At 43.4% G+C, this 23,534-nt stretch overlaps 1 protein-coding gene across 5 annotated transcripts in view; it reads right to left on the bottom strand.

Moving 5' to 3' along the window:
• Nucleotides 1-23,534, bottom strand: part of brpf1 (bromodomain and PHD finger containing, 1) — a 53,754-nt gene that overhangs the window by 20,127 nt on the left and 10,093 nt on the right. For 4 of the 5 annotated variants that reach the window (XR_010966060.1, XM_067998538.1, XM_067998540.1 and 1 more), the window contains 5 exons: nucleotides 21,300-21,456; nucleotides 20,703-20,834; nucleotides 17,095-17,223; nucleotides 16,648-16,960; nucleotides 8,800-9,111 (listed from right to left, as the gene is read on the bottom strand). Coding sequence is in view for 4 of the 5 variants with exons in the window: in XM_067998538.1 (XP_067854639.1) it covers nucleotides 8,800-9,111; nucleotides 16,648-16,960; nucleotides 17,095-17,223; nucleotides 20,703-20,834; nucleotides 21,300-21,456 (1,043 nt within the window). In the remaining variant the exon portion in view is untranslated. The remainder of the gene's footprint in view (nucleotides 1-8,799; nucleotides 9,112-16,647; nucleotides 16,961-17,094; nucleotides 17,224-20,702; nucleotides 20,835-21,299; nucleotides 21,457-23,534) is intronic. The other variant, XM_067998539.1, reaches the window with a different exon arrangement.

The following is a 23,534-nucleotide window of genomic DNA, read 5'->3' as shown; positions in this document are numbered from 1 at the left end:
GCGCAGTGTGTCATTAATGGCACCTACATTAGAGAATTAACAAACCTGTTGTGATCATTAGGAGTTTGTTGAGTTGTAATCAACAGTTGATCACTGGGAAGTAATACATTCAGTGGCTATTAAAGACGGATTATGTTCAGTATATGTTTAAAGACTAGATTACTGAGAAATTCCATCCATAGTATTATTACAAATATATTAAGACTGACTGGGAAAATACTTAGCTACTTATATAAAAATCATAATTTATAATTTAGTCTCTCTGGTAAGGTTCCAGAAAGACTGAGAACGATGTGAAGAAATACACTACAAATTTCACACCTTTTTGGGTGCTCTTGCAATATTTTCGTATTGGAGTTCGGTAGTACAGAAAAAGGGGTGTAATTACATAGAATCTATGTAATTTGCCAAGGCGGGTAAATGGAGATGGATACAGATCAGCCATGATCTCACTGAATGGCGGAACAGGCTCGAGGGGCTGAATGGCCTACTCCTGTTCCTAATACGAAAATATTGTAAACAACACCCAAAGTTGGCAGAATTCCTTTACATTCTCATTCAAAGAGCTTCTGTAACAATAGCACCCAGACTGTGATTGTAATTAAATGAGAGGATCATCAAGGGTGCAAAGAAGGTCTAGAAAGCTCTTCAGACAGAAAATACCACTGGGACTGGCTCTTGTCTATACTGACACTTAAAATATGCCTCTGTAAGTGAAGAAAACATGACCGTTTCATTATATTGGAGTTTGTGAAGTGCAAATTGTACTTTAAAAAAAATGATTTTTTTTTCTTGATTTAAAGGCTACTTGAACACAGCACGGGATCTACACATAGTGCAGTGAATAATATTTATCATGGAACATTTTCTCTAACATTTATTTATGATAGGGAGATTTTATAGAGTTTTGAAATAGATGAAGTTAGAATGGAAGCTGCCGTTGCAGCAACCACAACAACTTGCATCTATATAGCTCCCCAAGGTGCTTCACAGAGGCGTAAAGAAAAATGGATACTGAGCCAAAGAAAAGATTAGGAGGGCCAACCAAAAGCTTGGTCAAAGAGTTGGGTCTTAAAGGAGGAGAGAACGGTGGATCAGCAAGGGAGTCAAAGGATATGGGGAAAGGGCAGGAAAGTGGAGTTGAGGTAAAAATCAGATCAGCCATGATCTCATTAAATGGCGGAGCAGGCTTGAGGGGCCGAATGGCCTACTCCTGCTTCTATCTCTTATGGTCTTATGGCGAGGTAGAGGGGTTTAGGGAGGATTAAATTCCAGAACATGGAGACTAGGCAGCTGAAGGCCAAGTTGCCGATGGTGAGGCGAAGGGAGGAAGGGGTGCAGAGGAATGAAGAGTTCCAGGTGAGTGCACTGTAGGGCTGGAGGTGATTAGAGGAAGGGAGGAGGACGTAATAAGGCAATGGAGGGATTTTAACACAAGGTTGAGAATTTTAAATTTGAGGCACTGGGAGCCAATGTAGGTCAGCGAGGACAGGGGTGATGGGCGAGTGGGACTTGGTGTAGGAAAGGATACGGGCAGCAGACTTTTAGATGAGGTGGTTTACTGAAGGTGGAGGATGGGAGGCCAGCCAGAAAAGCATTGGAGTAATTGAGTATGCAGGTGACGAAGGAATGAATGAGGAGAGAGGGCAAGACAAGTTGAGATGAAGATCGAAATCGCTGAGGATAAGAAGTCAGTCAGTGAAGAAGCTGAGGGAAGAAATAATATCTCAGGGAGAAGTAGTTTGGCGGGGGTGGGGGGCAGCAGATGAGGCTTTTAAAGGAGAAGTGAGTGGGGTGGAAGAGGGTGAGGTGCTCAAAGAAGGTATGAAATTCTCCCACCAATTTCAAAGTGAAGGCCTGGAGACAGAATGCCCAGATGACTAGGCCAGCTTGATTAATCTGTAAATTAGAATCATAGAAGTTACAACATGGAAACAGGCCCTTCGGCCCAACATGTCCATGTCGCCCAGTTTATACCACTAAGCTAGTCCCAATTGCCTGCAATAGAATCATAGATTAGTCAGGATATAGGACTTTGTTCTAATTGCTAACTACTTGTGCATGATCAAGTCATCGACAAAACCTCAGAAACCAGAAAACATGAATGATTGACAACTCTGACTTCAAAGGATTTTGGACTGATTAAGGTCTAGGGAATTCTTTCAGGCTTACTTCTTGCAGCAAATCCAAACTCTATGGTTTGAACTGAGATTTGCAACATCCACGTACAACGTCATATCTAAAAGGTCTACCAAGAGACAGACCTGAATATTTCATTCAAAAGCCGCGTAACATATCCAAATCTAAGAAATACATTCCAAAAAGGGCATTTTGATTCCTGACTGATACCATTTCACTGATTTTAAGTATCATGTTATTCCAGTATCTTGCTGTGTCATTTGGCTTCTATGTATTAATTAGCCTGTAAATAAATCCAAGCAAGTAGTTTTAGTCTGTGCACAATGGTTGTTGATATGGTATTTTTCACGTTTCAGGAGAGACAGGAGAACATAGTTAGCATTCTACGTAATCTCCAGTGAGCTATTTCAACTGGGGGGGAGGGGGAATGTTAATATTGGCCCACAGCAAGTATAATGGTGCAAATTTTAGAAAAAAAACGTTAGAAAAAAGTCAGAACTGTAACACTTATCTTTTAGGTATGCTGTTAAATAACAGGTAAGAAACTTTGTTTGGGGGAAGGAGGAGGAAAAGAATCAGTGCTGTCCAGTAGGGTCCCCTTCTACATTGCTGCCCAAACATGCTTCCCAGAGTAACAGTGATACTATCTGTGTGGGTGTTCCACAGGTTGGACTGTCTGGCTCTTCTAACCAAGGAAGAATTGTGATAATTGAAAGATGTGGGGAGAAAGAAAGCTTCAAAAATTGTAGGGGGTTGGGAATATTTTAAAAGGGCAACAGTATGCAACCATTATTTAAAAAATAAATGTAACCCCTCCCCCCCCCAACACCTCCAGCCCTCGCAACACAATCCCCACCTACCCTCCCGCAACCTATCTTGCTGCCAGTATTCTTCTCTTAAGCACATAAGAAATAGGAGTAGGAGTAGGCCAAATGGCCCCTCAAGCCTGCCCGCCATTCAATAAGATCATGGCTGATCTTCTATCTCAACTCCACTTACTCGCCCCATCCCCATATCCCTTGATTCCCTTGGTGTCCAAAAATCTATGGATCTCAGTCTTGAATATACTCACAGCCCTCTAGGGTACAGAATTCCAAAGATTCACAACTGCTGAGTGAAGAAATTTTTCCCCATCTCGGTCCTAAATGGCCGAACCCTTATCTTGAGTCGATGACCCCTAGTTCTAGACTCTCCAGACAAGAGAAACAGCCTCTCAGCATCTACCCTGTCAAACCCTTTAAAAATTTTTAAACGTTTCAATGAGATCACCTCTCATTCTTCTAAAATCCAGAGAATATAGGTCCATTCCACACAATCTCTCCTTATACGATAACCCTCTCATCCCAGAAATCAATCTAGTGAACCTCCATTGCACCCCGTCTAAGGCAAGTATATGCTTCTTTAGGTAAGGAGACCAAAACAGTACACAATACTCCAGGTGTGGTCTCACCAGAGCCCTATATAATTGCAGCAAGACCTCCTTCTCATATACTCCAACCCCTTTACAATAAAGGCCAACATAACATTTGCCTTCCTAATTGCTTGCTGTACTTACATGTTAACTTTCTGTGATTCGTGTACAAGGACACCCAAATCCCTCTGAATACCAACATTTCTTAGTTTCTCACCTTTTAAAAAATATTCTGCTTTTCTATTCTTCCTACCAAAGTGAATAATTTCACATTTCCCCACATTATACTCCATCTGCCACCACCTTGCCCACTCATTTAACCTGTCTATATCCCTTTGCAGACTCTTTGTGTCCTCCTCATAGCTTACTTTCCCACCTAGCTTTGTATCATCAGCAAACTTGGATACATTACACTCCATCCCTTCATCTAAGTCAGTAATATAGATTGTAAACAGCTGAGGCCCAAGCATTGATCCTTGCAGCACCCCACTAGTTACAACCTGCCAACCCGAATATGATCCGTTTATTCCTACTCTCTGTTTTCTGTCAGTTAACCAATTCTCAATCCATGCTAATATATTACTCCCAATCCAGTGAGCGCTAATCTTGTGTAATTGTACAATTGTACAGGGCTTTGGTGAGACCTCACCTGTAGTACTGTGTACAGTTTTGGTCTCCTTATTTAAGGAAGGATATACTTGCCTTAGAGGCAGTGCAGTGAAGGTTCAGTAGATTAATTCCTGGGATGAGAGGGTTGTCCCATGAGACGAGGCTGAGTAGAATGGGCCTATACTCTCTGGAGTTTAGAAGAATGAGAAGTGATCTCATTGAAACATAAGATTATGAAGGGGTTGACAGGGTAGATGCTGAGAGGTTATTTCCCATGGCTGGAGTGTCGAGAACGAGGGGGCATAATCACAGGATAAGGGGTCAGCCATTTAAGACTGAGATGAGGAGGAATTTCTTCACTCAGAGGGTTGTGAATCTTTGGAATACCCCAGAGGGCTTTGGATGCTGAGTTATTGAATATATTCAAGGCTGAGACAGACAGATTTCTGGACTCTAGGGGAATCGAGGGATATAGGGATTGGTCAGGTAAGTGGAGTTGAGGTTAAAGATCAGCCATGATCTGAATGAATGGCGGAGCAGGCTCGAGGGGCCCTGTGGCCTACTCCTGCTCCTATTTCTTATGTTCTTATGTAACAACCTCTTGTGTGGCACTTTGTTAAGTGCCTTTTGAAAATCCAAATATACTATTTCCACTGGTTCCCCCTTATTTACCCTTCTAGTTACACCCTCAAAAAATTCTAATAGATTTGTTAAACACAATTTCCCTTTCATAAAACCGTGTTGACTCTGTCTAATCATATTATGATTTTCTAAGTGCCCTGTTACTACATCCTTAATAATAGATTCCAGTATTTTCCCAACTACTGATGTCAGGCTAACTGGCCTGTAGTTCCCTGTTTCCTCTCTCCCTCCTTTCTTGATCAGCGGGGGTACATTTGCTACCTTCCAATCGATGTGGACTCTTGGTGCCAGCGAGCAGCCGTCCGCGACTGCCCAATTGTCATCCCTCCCCTCTGGCCAGCTGCCGCTTTCCACCCGAAATAGGCAATCAGCTGACCAGTGGCATTCAAATATGGCCCAGAAATTAAAATCTGCCCCCAGCTCAAACTCCCTTGCGGGATTTCCATCTGCTCCCTCTGGGAATTAAAATCAGCTCTTAAGTATCCAAATACAGATTCAAATAGGATTTAAGAAAGCTGTCTCCTATCATGACAACACTGTACTCTCTGACCTCATTAAACTCTGCCCCCTTCAATTTGTTTTCTTCTCTGATTTTTTCCTGCACCAAAGTACATAAACACATGATGTAACCAGACAATACTCAAGGGGACCTATGGGTGTCTGATGATCTTTCTCATAGGCAAACCGACAAGTATCAGACACTCACAAGCCATAATCAGTTCCCCAGTGAAAAGAACATTTGTACACCACAATTTCTGAATTATTCCATCTGTTACATTTGAGAACGCTCTTCAGTAGTATGTGTAAACTGAAGGGGTGACTGCAAGTACAGATGCTTTATAGGTTCCACACAACTGAGAACTCTGCTGAGAAAAGCAGCCACCAATTGAAATTTCCACTACAAGGAATGTGAGGTCACCCAAACAGATCTTGATTCATCGGCAAGTCATTGAAATATAAGCATTCAACTCGATGATCAAAAAAAATCAAATTCAAATTTACTATCAGCCTCTATATGGAAATAAATCCTGCAATTGCCACTTCACATCTGTATAGCAGTACCAGTAATCTGGAAAATTGGGGGCAAGGGGAGGAAGAGAGTGAAGACATTAAAATACAAATACTGCAACATGGGCCAAAGTAAAAGATACAGCATTGGCAATGTACTATTGTTCTGACAAAAGGTCTTCAACCTGAAACGTTAACTCTGTTTCTTTTTCCACAGATGCTACCTCACTTGCTATGCTTTTCCAGCATTTGCTGTTTTTATTTCAGATTTCCAGCATCCACGGTATTTTGTTTTTGATGTACTATTGCCATTTGATTACAATGTTTTCCTTTAAAATCAGATTGGTGCCAAAATTGTTTTGTTTTTGTTCCCCTTATTATAAACAACCATCTTCAGCCAGAAGTGCCGAGTGGATGATCCATCTCGGCCTCCTCCCAATATCCCCACCATCACAGAAGCCAGTCTTCAGCCAATTCGATTCACTCCACGTGATATCAAGAAACGGCTGAGTGCACAGGATACAGCAAAGGCTATGGGCCCCGACAACATCCTGACTGTAGTGCTGAAGACTTGTGCTCCAGAACTAGCTGCGCCTCCAGCCAAGCTGTTCCAGTACAGCTACAACACTGGCATCTACCCGACAATGTGGAAAATTGCCCAGGTATGTCCTGTCCACAAAAAGCAGGACAAATCCAATCCAGCCAGTTACCGCCCCATCAGTCTACTCTCAATCATCAGCAAAGTGATGGAAGGTGTCGTTGACAGCGCTATCAAGCGGCACTTACTCAACAATAACCTGCTCACCGATGCTCAGTTTGGGTTCTGCCAGGACCACTCGGCTCCAGACCTCATTACAGCCTTGGTCCAAACATGGACAAAAGAGCTGAATTCCAGAGGTGAGGTGAGAGTGACTGCCCTTGACATCAAGGCAGCATTTGACCGAGTGTGGCACCAAGGAGCCCTAGTAAAATTGAAGTCAATGGGAATCAGGGGGAAAACCCTCCAGTGGCTGGAGTCATACCTAGCACAAAGGAAGATGGTAGTGGTTGTTGGAGGCCAATCATCTCAGCCCCAGGACATTGCTGCAGGAGTTCCTCAGGGCAGTGTCCTAGGCCCAACCATCTTCAGCTGCTTCATCAATGACCTTCCCTCCATCATAAGGTCAGAAATGGGGATGTTCGCTGATGATTGCATAGTGTTCAGTTCCATTCGCAACCCCTCAAATAACGGAGCAGTCCGAGCCCGCATGCAGCAAGACCTGGACAACATCCAGGCTTGGGCTGATAAGTGGCAAGTAACATTCGTGCCAGACAAGTGCCAGGCAATGACCATCTCCAACAAGAGAGCGTCTAACCACCTACCCTTGACATTCAACAGCATTACCATCGCCGAATCCCCCACCATCAAAATCCTGGGGGTCACCATTGACCAGAAACTTAACTGGACCAGCCATATAAATACTGTGGCTACAAGAGCAGGTCAGAGGCTGGGTATTCTGCGGCGAGTGACTCACCTCCTGACTCCCCAAAGCCTTTCTACCATCTACAAGGCACAAGTCAGGAGTCTGATGGAATACTCTTCACTTGCCTGGATGAGTGCTGCTCCAACAACACTTAAGAAGCTCGACACCATTCAGGACAAAGCAGCCCTCTTGATTGGCACCCCATCCACCACCCTAAACATTCACTCTCTTCACCACCGGCGCACAGTGGCTGCAGTGTGTACCATCCACTGGATGCACTGCAGCACCTCCCAAACCCGCCACCTCTACCACCTAGAAGGACAAGAACAGCAGGCACATGGGAACAACACCACCTGCACGTTCACCTCCAAGTCACACACCATCCCGACTTGGAAATATATCGCCGTTCCTTCATCGTCGCTGGGTCAAAATCCTGGAACTCCCTTCCTAACAGCACTGTGGGAGAACATTCACCACACGGACTGCAGCGATTCAAGAAGACGGCTCACCACCACCTTCTCAAGGGCAATTAGGGATGGGCAATAAATACTGGCCTTGCCAGCGATGCCCACATCCCATGAACGAATAAAAAAAAAAATTATTAATGGCTACATTGTACCAAATTGTCATTAAGTGTTATGAAATAAGGTATGCGCATATTCATTGTGTCTCAGTCACTCGTTGTCACCTTTTTTTGTGTTTACAAACTGCAGGTTATCGCAATGTGGCTATGGAGAACTGGATTTTGCCTGAGCTGAAAATGTTAACTAATACTTCTGTAATGTGCACGTGGCATTTTTTGCTCTACCTTCGACCAACAGCCTGGATCTCCTCTGAACAACTGTAATTTATAATGTTAATTAGTAAATAAAGTTAGGGTATTGTACATAATTTCAAGCATTCCATGCCAATATAAGATGGCTCCTTTGCAACAGCTGAGATCTACATGTCATTCCATTTCATTAACAATGCCAGGGGCTTCTCAGCAAAATGTCTGCTCCATGGCTGCTGAGCCAGGAGTTTTAAACCCTAACACACTGTAATAATGGGCAATTGAGAGACACTAATAAATGTGTTGATATCATTCCTTTGCAACATTTAGGACTATAGAAAATTCTGTAGAATACACTTCCCCTTTAATAAGCCTATATTACAACTTTGTGCACAGAGAGCGGATGCATTGTTTCATGCAAAATTTTAAACTGAAGCAAGTATTTGGTTCACCAGTACCAGAAACGAATGCTGGGGAGGTAAGAGTAAGCAATTTCTAACGTCAGTGCTGGCTGAAAGAACTTCACTGGGGCATACTGATCTTCCCATAATCTAATTGTATTCCAACCTCCTTAAGTGGTCTCAATACCAACCTGAAGCAAATATGCCCTTCGCCAAGTATTCATAGACCTTTTTTCCCCTTTGTTTTTAAAAACCTGAACTAATTTAGTAGCTTCTCATCCAAATCTATATTTTATTTCTCTGCAGGCTCTGGTAAAGAAATTAGGACAATGAAGGACTTGGTTTCATCCGTACCTTTCCCAGTCTCGTGGCTACTGCTTTCCTCAGCGGCACTGTCCGTCTGTCCATCTTTACCAGACGGGTTAAGTCCAGGTGCAGACCCACGACCCGGTGCACCATGCCGGTCTGATCCTGCATTTGGCTCCCTGTGCTGACCAAGTTTCCGTCGAATCATGGCAATCTCCTTTCGCAGGAGCTTGGCTCGATGTGATCGTCCATTGCTTTGTTTAGAGGATCCCATCGTGTCAAGTTTTTCGAGAAGTACCGTCAGCTGTTCCTCCAATGGCATATGTGATCTGTTCTCGGGGACCAGCAGTCGATCCACTTCTGACAGACACAGGGACCGAAGAAAGACCAAGACAAATGGAGAAGTTGTTTGTGAGAGTGAAAGAGAAAGGAACAGACAGATAGAAAGGAGGCAAACATAAGAAAACAGTAGAAAACAGAAAGTGTTCACAATCAGTAGGCTTCTATTGATGGATATTACTATAAGGATATGTTACAATCATTTTAACATGATTTTTGGAACTGAGCTACAAGGAGATTGATAAAGCAGCAGTATGAGGGCTCTGCCTCTTAATATTGTTAGCACGTTTAGTATTTGTATACTGCGTAAATACCTACAATGACAATTAGATACAATACACACAATATTAACATACAAGTTTTGTTTCAGGCATAAAGTATGATCATCTATAAGTGTTTTGAACAATTTTAATGTTCAGGGTACCAGAATTACAGGTATCCCAGTGAAGTTTATAACACCAGTGGACCTTTCTGCCTTAAAGAGGAAGGCCAACCACTCATATACCAGTGTTATGAAAACCCAAAGATCTCAGTGTAATTTTTTGGGTTTAATGGGCTATTTTTCTTTTGCCAAGTTTTCTCTGGAAGGCATTGAGTCCTGCTGAGGTACAGTTCCACAGGTTCCTGGTGTCCTCTGCTACCTCACCAAATATGAGGCTAATTAGTGAGGGTTAGCAGACTGTTCAGCTGTGGGAGCATCAGAGCTGAGCCTGATCCTGATCCTGTTCTCGCCTAACCCACGCACACGTTCCAGCAGGAGATACCAGAACCCTGGCTGATTTCCCTAGGCTAGGATACTGACACTAATTATCACACTTCTACTGGCGTCAAGGCTGCAGTTAACAGCACAGGCTGGGAACTGAACCTGACACCTTTCCATTTGTAGGGCCGTTACATTTTCTCCTTGCCAACAGAGCCATTTCGATTTTTTTTCAATCAATTAAATATATGGGGGGAAAGAAATCTTGCATTAAAATACCTCAAAGTTATGAAATCTAAAGATCATGTTAAAATTCAAGATTCAGTGTTAAAAAGTTTATTTAAAAGTATACCTTCAGTTAATGATATTGTTACTTTCTTTTCATTGTTCCACTTTTTGATGCCACAAGCTGAGCCATGCAGATATCAGGGTATACTTTATTTATAAAACTTCTCAACACTGAATCTTCAATTTTATTAAGAGATACATTAGATTTCATGCAGACCAGGAAGGCCCCAGATTTGGTCCCTGGTGTGTGCCGAATTAGCTGATCTCAGACCCTGGGTTTGATCTCAGCTGGGTTGATGGTAGAAGGGTTATGATTGACCTTGAGGCCCCTGTGCTAGGGATGGGTGAAAAAAAATCAGTCATAGTTTCTGCTGCTGATCATTAACCAGCGACCGTCACTGAAAAGTGCATGCATGTCAATCGGTCTGCGTATTGATGCCCTCCACATTTGAAAAGCCTGCTGACACTCACTATCTAGGCTCGTGCGTGAAGAATGGTCACTTTCCATGGAACTGTGCCCCAGCATGAATTAGCATCTTCAGGAGAGAAAGGGAGAAAATTGGGGGTGGGGGGGGGGGAAATGAAAAAGAATAGTTGAAATGAGTCAAAACAGCTGCAATTATTGAAATCTTGCCTTCTTTCTGCCTCTTGGAGATAATTACTGTTTTCATAACCTATAGTAAAGAAGGACTGAAGAAATTGGTTTGAGAACTCAAATTGGGCTCCAAAATAAAACTGGGGACAACGAGCTACCAAATTTGGTAAGCAGGTAATTTTAAAAATCAAAGGATAGGAAATGCTGACCCTGTGAGTAACAGTTATAAAAACTTAAGAAATAGGAGCAGGAGTAGGCCACAGGGCCCCTCGAACCTGCTCCGCCATTCAATCAGATCGTGGCTGATCTTTAACCTCAACTCCAGTTTCCTGCCCGATCCCCATATCCCTTGATTCCCCTAGAGTCCAAAAATTTATCTATCACAGCCTTGAATATATTCAATGACTCAGCATCCACAGCCCTCTGGGGTAGAGAATTCCAAAGATTCACAACCCTCTGAGTGAAGAAATTCCTCCTCATCTCAGTCTTAAATGGCCGACCCCTTATCCTGCGATGATGCCCCCTAGTTCTAGACTCTTCAGCCAGGGGAAACAACCTCTCAGCATCTACCCTGTCAAGCCCCCTCAGAATCTTATATGTTTCAATGAGATCACCTCTCATTCTTCTAAACTCCAGAGAGTATAGACCCATTCTACTCAACCTCACCTCATAGGACAACCCTGTCATCCCAGGAATTAATCTAGTGAATTTTCGCTGCACTGCCTCTAAGGCAAGTATATCCTTCCTTAGATAAAGGTGACCAAAACTATACACAATACTCCAGGTGAGGTCTCACCAAAGCCCTGTACAATTGTAGTAAGACTTCCTTACATTTGTACTCCAACCCCCTTGCAATAAAGGCCAACATGCCATTTGCTTTCCTCATTGCTTGCTGTATCTGCATGCTAACTTTTTGTGTTTCTTGTACGAAGACACCCAAGTCTCTCTGAACACCAACATTTAATAGTTTCTCACCATTTAAACAATATTCTGTTTTTCTATTCTTCCTACCAAAGTGAATAACCTCACATTTCCCCATATTATACTCCATCTGCCACCTTCTTGCCCACTCATTTAACCTTTCGGTCCTCCTCACAGCTTCCTTTCCCACCTAGCTTTGTATCGTCAGCAAACTTATGATACATTACACTCATTCCCTTCATCTAAGTCATTAATGTAGATTATAAATAGCTGAGGCCCAAGCACCAATCGTTGCGGCACCCCACTAGTTACAGCCTGCCAGCCTAAAAGTGACCCATTTATCCCAACTCTCTGTTTTCTGTCCGTTAACCAATCCTCTATCTATGCTAATATGTTACCCCCAACCCCATGAGTCCTTATCTTGTGTAACAACCTTTTATGTGGCACCTGATTGAATGCCTTTTGAAAATCCAAATATATGACATCCACTGGTTCCCCTTTATCTACTCTGCTAGTTACATCCTCAAAAAACTCTAATAGGATTGTTAAACACGATTTCCCTTTCATAAAACCATGTTGACTCTGCCTAATCATATTATGATTTTCTCAGTGCCCTGTTACCACTTCCTTAATAATGGATTCCAGCATTTTCCCGACGACTGATGTCAGGCTAATTGGCCTGTAGTTCCCTATTTTCTCTCCCTCCTTTTTTGAATAGCGGGGTCACATTTGCTACCTTCCAGTCTACTGGGACCGTTCTAGAATCGAGGGAATTTTGGAAGATCGTAACCAAAGCATCTTCTATCTTTGCAGCCACCTCTTTTAGAACCCTAGGATGTAGGCCATCAGGTCCAGGGGATTTATCAGCTTTTAGTCCCATTAGTTTCTCAAGTTTCTACTGACATTAATTACTTTAAGTTCCTCACTCTGATTAGACCCTTGGTTCCCCACTATTTCTGGTATGTTTTTTGTGTCTTCTATTGTGAAGACAGATAAAAAATATTTATTTAACGCATCTGCCATTTCCTGATTCCCCATTATAATTTCTCCTGTCTCAGCCTCTAAGGGACCAACATTTACTTTTGTTACTCTTCCTTTTTACATACTTGTAGAAGCTCTTACAATTCATTTTTATATTTCTTGCTAGTTTATTTTCATATTCCATTTTCTCTCATCAATTTTTTGGTTGTCCTTTGCTTGTTTCTAAAACTCTCCCAATCCTCAGGCTTACTACCCTTCTTGGCAACATTATAGGCCTCTTCTTTTAATCTAATACTACCCTTAACTTCTTTAGTTAGCCACGGGTGGATCACTTTTCCCATGGAGTTTTTATTTCTCAATGGAATGTATATTTGTTGAGGATATTGAAATATTTCTTTAAATGTTTGCCATTGCTTTTCAACCGTCATACTCTTTAATTTGGTTTCCCAATCTACCTTAGCCAACTCGCCCCTCATACCTATGTAATTGACTTTATTTAAGTTTAAGACTCTTGTTTCTGACTTTTTTTTAATTCGTTCACGGGATGTGGGCGTCGCTGGCAAGGCCGGCATTTATTGCCCATCCCTAATTGCCCTCGAGAAGGTGGTGGTGAGCCGCCTTCTTGAACCGCTGCAGTCCGTGTGGTGACGGTTCTCCCACAGTGCTGTTAGGAAGGGAGTTCCAGGATTTTGACCCAGCGACAATGAAGGAACGGCGATATATTTCCAAGTCGGGATGGTGTGTGACTTGGAGGGGAACGTGCAGGTGGTGGTGTTCCCATGCGCCTGCTGCCCTTGTCCTTCTAGGTGGTAGAGATCGCGGGTTTGGGAGGTGCTGTCGAAGAAGCCTTGGCGAGTTGCTGCAGTGCATCCTGTGGATGGTGCACACTGCAGCCACAGTGCGCCGGTGGTGAAGGGAGTGAATGTTTAGGGTGGTGGATGGGGTGCCAATCAAGCGGGCTGCTTTATCTTGGATGGTGTCGAGCTTCTTGAGTGTTGTTGGAGCTGCACTCATCCAGGCAAGTGGAGAGTATTCCATCACACTCCTGACTTGTGCCTTGTAGATGGTGGAAAGGCTTTGGGGAGTCAGGAGGTGAGTCACTCGCCGCAGAATACCCAGCCTCTGACCTGCTCTCGTAGCCACAGTATTTATATGGCTGGTCCAGTTAAGTTTCTGGTCAATGGTGACTCCCAGGATGTTGATGGTGGGGGATTCGGCGATGGTAATGCCGTTGAATGTCAAGGGGAGGTGGTTAGACTCTCTCTTGTTGGAGATGGTCATTGCCTGGCACTTATCTGGCGCGAATGTTACTTGCCACTTATGAGCCCAAGCCTGGATGTTGTCCAGGTCTTGCTGCATGCAGGCTCGGACTGCTTCATTATCTGAGGGGTTGCGAATGGAACTGAACACTGTGCAGTCATCAGCGAACATCCCCATTTCTGACCTTATGATGGAGGGAAGGTCATTGATGAAGCAGCTGAAGATGGTTGGGCCTAGGACACTGCCCTGAGGAACTCCTGCAGCAATGCCCTGGGGCTGAGATGATTGGCCTCCAACAACCACTACCATCTTCCTTTGTGCTAGGTATGACTCCAGCCACTGGAGAGTTTTCCCCCTGATTCCCATTGACTTCAATTTTACTCGGGCTCCTTGGTGCCACACTCGGTCAAATGCTGCCTTGATGTCAAGGGCAGTCACTCTCACCTCACCTCTGGAATTCAGCTCATTTGTCCATGTTTGGACCAAGGCAGTAATGAGGTCTGGAGCCGAGTGGTCCTGGCGGAACCCAAACTGAGCATCGGTGAGCAGGTTATTGGTGAGTAAGTGCCGCTTGATAGCACTGTCGACGACACCTTCCATCACTTTGCTGATGATTGAGAGTAGACTGATGGGGCGGTAATTGGCCGGATTGGATTTGTCCTGCTTTTTGTGGACAGGACATACCTGGGCAATTTTCCACATTGTCGGGTGGATGCCAGTGTTGTAGCTGTACTGGAACAGCTTGACTAGAGGCGCAGCTAATTCTGGAGCACAAGTCTTCAGCACTACAGCTGGGATGTTGTCGGGGCCCATAGCCTTTGCTGTATCCAGTGCACTCAGCCGTTTCTTGATATCACGTGGAGTGAATCGAATTGGCCGAAGACTGGTTTCCGTGATGGTGGGGATATCGGGAGGAGGCTGAGATGGATTATCCACTCGGCACTTCTGGCTGAAGATGGTTGCAAACGCTTCAGCCTTGTCTTTTGCACTCACGTGCTGGACTCCGCCATCATTGAGAATGGGGATGTTTGCAGAGCCTCCTCCTCCCGTTAGTTGTTTAATTGTCCACCACCATTCACGACTGGATGTGGCAGGACTGCAGAGCTTTGATCTGATCCGTTGGTTGTGGAATCGCTTAGCTCTGTCTATTGCATGTTGCTTCCGCTGTTTAGCATGCATGTAGTCCTGAGTTGTAGCTTCACCAGGTTGGCACCTCATTTTTCAGTACGCCTGGTGCTGCTCCTGGCATGCTCTTCTACACTCCTCATTGAACCAGGGTTGATCCCCTGGCTTGTTGGTAATGGTAGAGTGAGGAATATGCCGGGCCATGAGGTTACAGATTGTGCTGGAATACAATTCTGCTGCTGCTGATGGCCCACAGCGCCTCATGGATGCCCAGTTTTGAGCTGCTAGATCTGTTCTGAATCTATCCCATTTAGCACGGTGGTAGTGCCACACAACACGTTGGATGGTGTCCTCAGTGCGAAGACGGGATTTCATCTCCACGAGGACTGTGCGGTGGTCACTCCTACCAATACTGTCATGGACAGATGCATTTGCGACAGGTAGATTGGTGAGGACGAGGTCAAGTAAGTTTTTCCCTCGTGTTGATTCGCTCACCACCTGCCGCAGGCCCAGTCTGGCAGCTATGTCCTTCAGGACTCGGCCAGCTCGGTCAGTAGTGGTGCTACCGAGCCACTCTTGGTGATGGACATTGAAGTCCCCCACCCAGAGTACATTTTGTGCCCTTGCTACCCTCAGTGCTTCCTCCAAGTGGTGTTCAACATGGAGGAGGACTGATTCATCAGCTGAGGGAGGACGGTAGGTGGTAATCAGCAGGAGGTTTCCTTGCCCATGTTTGACCTGATGCCATGAGATTTCATGGGGTCCAGAGTCAATGTTGAGGACTCCCAGGGCCACTCCCTCCTGACTGTATATCACTGTACCGCCACCTCTGGTGGGTCTGTCCTGCCGGTGGGACAGGACATACCCAGGGATGGTGATGGAAGAGTCTGGGACGTTGGCTGAAAGATATGATTCTGTGAGTATGGCTATGTCAGGCTGTTGCTTGACTAGTCTGTGGGACAGCTCTCCCAATTTTGGCACAAGTCCCCAGATGTTCGTAAGGAGGACCTTGCAGGGTCGACTGGGCTTGGTGTTTTGCCGTTGTCGTGTCCGGTGCCTAGTGGTCCGATGCCGGGTGGTCCGTCCGGTTTTATTCTTATTATGACTTTTCGTAGCGAGATTTTACAACTGAGTGGCTTGCTAGGCCATTTCAGAGGGCAATTAAGAATCAACCACATTGCTGTGGGTCTGGAGTCACATATAGGCCAGACCGGGTAAGGGCGGCAGGCTTCCTTCCCTAAAGGACATTAGTGAACCAGATGGGTTTTTACGACAATCCGGTAGTTTCATGGCTATCATTACTGATACTAGTATTTTAATTCCAGATTTTTATTTAATTAATTGAATTTAATTAATTAATTGAATTTAAATTCGCCAGCTGCCGTGGCGGGATTTGAACTCATGACTCTGGATTTTAGTCCAGGCCTCTGGATTACTAGCTCAGTAACATAACCACTATGCTTAAGTACGTCACTTTCAAACTCAATGTGAAATTCTATCAAATTATGATCACTCTTCCCCAGAGGATCTCTTACTGTGAGATTACTAATTAACCCTGTCTCATTACATAATACAAGATCTAAAATAGCCTGTTTCCTGGTTGGTTCCATGATGTATTGCTCCAGGAAACCGTCTCGAATGCATTCTACAATTAATATATATTACCAAATGCCCAAACTACACTCACCTTCTTCCCAGAAGAGCTGTCCAGTATCTTCTGGTGGTACGGGTTCAGGTACATGCATTCCTGTCTCATAATCAAAGCTAATTTTCTCTGCATGCTTGCGGGCATATTTCAGCACGACACCTCCTTGGTCTCTTAGCCTGATCGCTGCACGGTAAAATATTGTGTCCTTGGCATTGTACTGTAAGCAGTTGTTCACAATCAAGTTAAAATCCTCTTCAAACTGGTCAAACGTCCGGTAATGATGGCCCTCAAGTTGTTTCTTCATGGTCTGGAAATCCATCGGTTTTTTAATGTGATCCAAATAATCCGGAACCTGATCACAATTTAAAATGAAAATGAATACTAGAATTAAGGTAATATGTAATTTATTAGCATTCCGAAGCTAGGGGTTCATTCAAACCTCATTTCGCCAATTTTCAGAAGTCCACAAACAAAAAAAAAATCTACCTCTTTTAGTGGCACAGGTTCGCCAAAGATGTTTCCTGTGTCTTTCTCCTGGAGTTGTTCTAGCGTCTTACGGAGAAGGATAAGGAAGGGAGTCAGCTGCAATTCCATCGCAAATTGCTGTATCTTAATCTGGGTTATAATCAAACCAGAAAGATATTAATTAGAAATAGAATTTGCAATGAATAAAGCTGGTGAGTCTTTTGTACCAAATATGCATCCAATAACTGTTCAAGCACTCAGTGCCCTTCGTGCTGGGTTTACAAATTTCACATCTGAGCCAAAGGTTGCAAGTTGAAACCCCACTTCAGGGCCTGAGCTCAATTTAGGCTAACGTTGCAGTACAGTACTCAAGGAGTGCTGCATTATTGAAGGTGCTGTCATTGAGATGAGACATTAAATCGAGGAGCCAGCTACCTCCTCAGTTGATGTTAAAGATCCCATAGCACTACTCAAAGAACAGCAGTGCCCTGGCCAACATTTCACTCTCAAACAATATTGTCAAAAACAGGTTAACTTATCATTTCTCTCATTGCTGTTTGTAGGATCATGCTGTGTGCAAAATGGTTACCTCATCTGCCTACATAAGTCACAGTGCCTCAAAAAGTAATTCATTGTGTGAAGCACTTTGACACATTTCTGGGACATGAGGCACTTTATAAATGCATCTTAGTCTTCTGTCTTCTAACGTGCCACTGCCAAATGTTTCATAAATTTCCAGCACAGAACTCAGAATTAATGCTATATGTATAATCATATATTAGTCAATGCACAGTATTCGCCAACATAAACTAAAACAGGATTCTAGTGTTTATTAAAATACTCTTGAAATAACAAAGTCCACTGAATCTTCTCTTGATCTTTTGGAACTGTGCCTTGGTAAGAGAACACGCAGCAAAATATGCCAATGATTCCGCACCTCTGCCATTATACATCCCCCGTCATGCTTTTAAACAAAATTCTATTTACATCAATACCCAAAGGCAACTCAAGTAAATTGGAAAATACTTTAATGTCCATGACAGATATAGTTACAATCATACAGCAAATTAAGTTGTGTTTATGTAACATAAGGGCATGCATTATGCCCATTCTTTGGGCATAAAACAGGTGCAAAGCATACCAATTTAGCAGTGGGTTGGCTGGCGCCCAATTTGCACAGGCATTGGTCCCACTGCTAAATTCATAGGGCCCAGGTGGATGCCTTGAACAGGCATTAGGCCCCTTACATATGTAAATTAGGGGCTTAACACCTGTTGAAGGACCCCATTAAGGAATTTGTTAGCGATGAGCGGGGCAGGCATCAGGCTTGCCCCAATCAGGATTCTCAGTAGCTCCTGCAGCCGCCAACCCCGGTTAAGTGATTAAAACATTTTTTTGTTAAAAAACTCCTTCTGTGGAGCCAGGAGGTGCAGGAGTGTTCTTCCGACTTCACAGGAGTCATGATCGCATCCCCTCCCCAGCCCACTCCAATCCCTCCTCCTGCGACTCACCCGAGGCCCGCTGCTGGTGAAGCAACAGTATTAAGGGTAATCCTGATTCACAATATTGGCCATCCACATTAGATGGCACTGTTCTTGGATATAACATTGAAACAATGCTACGCGAAATTCTTGAGACAACAGTTGCAGTCTTAGCAAAGTGAAGGTTTTCACCAATGAACTAGGAACATAGGAACAGGAGTAGGCCATTCAGCCCCTCGTGCCTGCTCCGCCATTTGATAAGATCGTGGCTGATCTGTGATCTAACTCCATATACCTGCACTCGGCCCATTCCCTTAATACCTTTGGTTGCCAAAAAGCTACCTATCTCACATTTAAATTTAGCAATTGAGCTAGTATCAATTGCCTTTTGCGGAAGAGAGTTCCAAACTTCTACCACCCTTTGGGTGTAGAAATGTTTTCTAATCTCGCTCCTGAAAGGTCTGGCTCTAATTTTTAGACTGTGCCCCCTACTCCTAAAATCACCAACCAGCGGAAATAGTTTCTCTCTATCCACCCTATCTGTTCCCCTTAATATCTTATAGACTTCGATCAGATCACCCCTTAACCTTTGAAACTCCAGAGAATACAACCCCAATTTGTGTAATCTCTCCTCGTAACTTAACCCTTGAAGTCCGGGTATCATTCTAGTAAACCTACGCTGCACTCCCCCCAAGGCCAATATGTCCTTCCGAAGGTGCGGTGCCCAGAACTGCTCACAGTACTCCAGGTGCAGTCTAACCAGGGTTTTGTATAGCTGCAGTATAACTTCTGCCCCCTTGTACTCCGGTCCTCTAGATATAAAGGCCAGCATTCCATTAGCTTTACTGATTATTTTCTGCACCTGTTCATGACACTTCAATGATCTATGTACCTATACCCCTAGGTCCCTTTGGACATCCACTGTTTTTAACTTTTTACCATTTAGAAAGTACCCTGTTCTATCCTTTTTTGATCCAAAGTGGATGACCTCACATTTGTCTACATTGAATCCCATTTGCCACAGTTTTGCCCATTCACCTAATCTATCGATATCACTTTGTAATTTTATGTTTTCATCTACACTGCTTACAATGCCACCAATCTTTGTGTCATCGGGAAACTTAGATATGACACTTTCTATGCCTTCATCTAAGTCGATAATAAATATTGTGAATAATTGAGGCCCCAAGACAGATCCCTGCGGGACTCCACTAGTCACATCCTGCCAATGTGAGTATCTACCCTTTATCCCTACTCTCTGTCGCCTTTCGCTCAGCCAACTTCCTAACCAAGTCTGTACTTTTCCCTCCATTCCATGGGCTTCTATCTTAGCTAACAGTCTCTTATGTGGGACCTTATCAAATGCCTTCTGGAAGTCCATCAGGCACGACCTACCTTTCACATATCCATGCTGGCTCTCTCTGATTAACTGAAAATTCTCGAGGTGTTCAGTCACCCTATCCTTAATTATAGACTCCAGCATTTTCCCCACAACAGATGTTAGGCTAACTGGTCTATAATTCCCTGGTTTCCCTCTCTCTTCTTTCTTAAAAAGCGGAGTGACATGTGCAATTTTCCAATCTAGAGGGACAGTTCCTGAATCTAGAGAACTTTGAAAGATTATAGTTAGGGCATCCGCAATGTGCTCACCTACTTCCTTTAAAACCCTGGGATGGAAACCATCTGGTCCTGGGGATTTGTCACTCTTTAGTGCTATTATTTTCTTCATTACTGTTGCTTTACTTATGTTAATTTTATGGAGTCCCTGTCCCGGATTCAATATTAGTTTTCTTGGTATTTCCGGCTTGCTATCCTCTTTTTCGACTGTAAATACTGATGCCATTAAAAAGAAATTACTAGAAAAATGTTATCGGTCATTAAAAAAATGAAGCAATTATGCCAGATTGACAGAAGAATTCCCCAATTGAACCAGTCATTCTGATAGTAGTGGCTTTAACCTGAATTGGAGAACATGAGCCCAACATACTGCCCATTGTTTGTTCATCCTGAAACTGGATGTTTTAACCTCTGAATGTGTACCTGAACTGAAATCTAAAATGAAACTATATATACGGAACGCAATCCAAAGTTTTCAACCTAGCACCACGTCAGGCTGTTTTTAAAATTAAATTTCAAGAACAACCTAACCTCCTCTCGCTTTAACTTTTCTCGTTTACGGATTAGCTCCACCAGCAGCCGTGCTCTTTCCAAGTCATGTCGCAGTCGCTGCCACGATTTCAGCTGCTCCTTCAGTGCGCAATTTTTCTCCTCTGATTCTCTCTAAAATGACAAAGAAAACAGTATTAAATATTTTCTCACTTTACCGTGCAAGCAAAAGAACAGATAAAGGGAGCATTCAGGCAAACTGATTTTAGTTGGGGGTAGGGGAAGTTAAACCTTGGTATCTCTTCTTGAAGGGATACTGACTGCATTGAGAGGGAGATGACTGTAGTCTGTGTTTGCTCTAAAAGAGCACCTAGACGATGGGTGAGCTGAATAGGATGAGTGTTTTTTTCTGCCTCCTACTTTTCTATTTGTTAATGTGACAGTGATTATGGACAAACATAAAGAAGCATGTGAAGCATATATTGTTATTAGCTCTAGGTGCTAGGGGGTCAAAACAGCCTGCTTAGAACATAAAATTTTCTAGACATGCCATTTTAATTTCTAACTGGTAGTGCTAGCTATCATTACAAGCTTAGGTATGTTACCTATGGAAAACATGTACAGAAAGGCTTAGGGTACCTGTTCTGCATTTCGCTGAGACTGCAGGTGGGACTGTAACCGCCGAAGGAGCGGGACACCATTTCTTGACTGTCGCTTTAGTGTCCAATAGCTGTGAAGTCGCTGCATGAACTGGCTCTTACGCTGAATAGATAGTCGACCTGTGATCTTACTTAGCCTAAAAAGAGGAAATGAGATGTAATGTTGTCTATTTCTATTAACAATGACGGTGCTTAAACATATCCTGGGAACGGAACATAAAAGCATAAGCAGCTGGCACAATAGCTGCAACACAAAATCACTGAGTTCTCAGTTTGGAGACTAGAGTTAATATCCTAGTCTTGGCTAGATCATCTGAAGAAGGAAATAAACAGATGTGAGAGATCAGTTTGTGCAATGCTAATGAATGTCTCATGGTATCTTAATCTTGGAGTACTATTAACTGTAGTTATCGAGATGCATGGGTTCACCATCCCAATAGAGGACAAGAGTCTGACGGTAGGGAGAAGAGGATGACAGGAGAAAAGAACCTCCAGGCAGCAACTGTTCTCCCCCTCCTCCCCACTGTACAGCAGCCCATTCTGTGACTCAGGTCACCCAGTGATGGTGGTCATGCTTTTCCTGCTGCAGTTTGAGGGCCTCCCATCTCCCAATCCTTTTCTTCCCTTTATGGAATGGTAGGGAACTGCTTCCATCCACCACCAAATTTCTCATCTAGTGATCTCAGTTCCGTTTGGGTGGGGGGGAGGGACATTTCCACTGGGAGAGGATGAGAATCACGGTCACGATCAACCTTCACGATTCTCACACTCTTCCAATGCCAATTAAAGAGCAACGTGAGCAGACTCACAGCACCGTGCTGGCCTGACCTTTCAGCTGATGAATGCTGCATTACACACTGTTTTGGAAAACATCTAGTAACTGGGAGAAGATAAAATTTAGAGACATTCAGTGAAACCTGACAAGCTGAAATCTAGCTGTTCTAAAGATATTTAAATAACAAAAAGGTTTCCACAGAATATTCAGTGTAACAAGAGGTGCACAATACAACCTACAGTATTATGTGGAGATTGGGTCCCATACTAAGGTCCTGTATTATACATCATTTTATCACCTTTCCAGAAATGCATTTTTAGAGAAAGCTGTTTAAAAAGAATTACATTTTAAACAGTTTACTCACCTATATAATCTTTGATTTAATGTTTCAAATTTATTCCTGGAGGGTAGAGATTTTTAATTACAGATGTTAGTGTACTTGTGTTTACACAGAACTAAACTGTGTTTACACAGAAATCTCATTGCCCCATAAAATTTCTGGCATCTGTAATACTGGTGGAGGAAATTCTGGATAAATTGTCACAGTTGTTGTCTGACCACTGTGTGTTAGACCTGGGCTACATTCTTGCTCATAATCAAAGTAGGTATTTATCAATCATACTAAATAAGCCCTTGCCCCCTTCTTTGTATTTTCTCCCTTCATTTGCACTTTTTGATAAAACCTTTCACCCAGACACTGGATGTGGGCCCAAAAACATGGTGCTAAATACCATCTCAAATATCAAGCAAAAAAGGTCAGCCCTTTCTTTGTAACACCATCATGGGAGCACCATCAGTTCAAGGACTGCAGCAGTTCAGGAAGAAGGCCCACCACCACCTCCTCAGGGCAACTACAGATGGGCAATAAAACGCAGCGTTGCCAGTGTCATCCACATCCCAAGAACAAATATATATAAACATTAAAAAAATAGCTGCAGCCTTTTTACCAATACACCCTACTCCATAGTCGAGAACAACAGTTTCCCTTCTCTTCCCCCTTCCAAACTGTCAGTAGTTGAGATAGAGAAAACAAGAAAATCAGCTACATCTCTGCACGTCCTTTCATGCTCAATACTGCACACCAAACCTCAGACTTTTTAACCTACTCTGAGATCAAGCTTTATGTGGCTAACAAAGACTAGTTTGCAGAGGATAGATGGGTGCCACTGCCCTGCAATTTTGATGTATGGTGATCGGTGCCTATGACGTTCATTTATTTCTATGCACTCACAGCTTTCATTTTCACAGCTGGTTTCACACTTTCTCATTTTAGCTTTTCTTTCCTTTCGTACATGTTTTAGCTTCTTTCTTACCCTTTTTGAAAGGCAGTTTCTTTGCAATTAAAACTATAAGCCACATCCGCAGCATCGACCATGGCACATGTCACCTTAACAGTGAAAGGCAGGCACTCTGTCCACCAGACGAGTCAGCGGTAATCAA

This window comes from Heptranchias perlo, chromosome 17 (genome assembly GCF_035084215.1).
Source record: "Heptranchias perlo isolate sHepPer1 chromosome 17, sHepPer1.hap1, whole genome shotgun sequence".
NCBI lineage: Eukaryota > Metazoa > Chordata > Chondrichthyes > Hexanchiformes > Hexanchidae > Heptranchias > Heptranchias perlo.
This window is presented reverse-complemented; position numbering and strand designations above follow the sequence as displayed.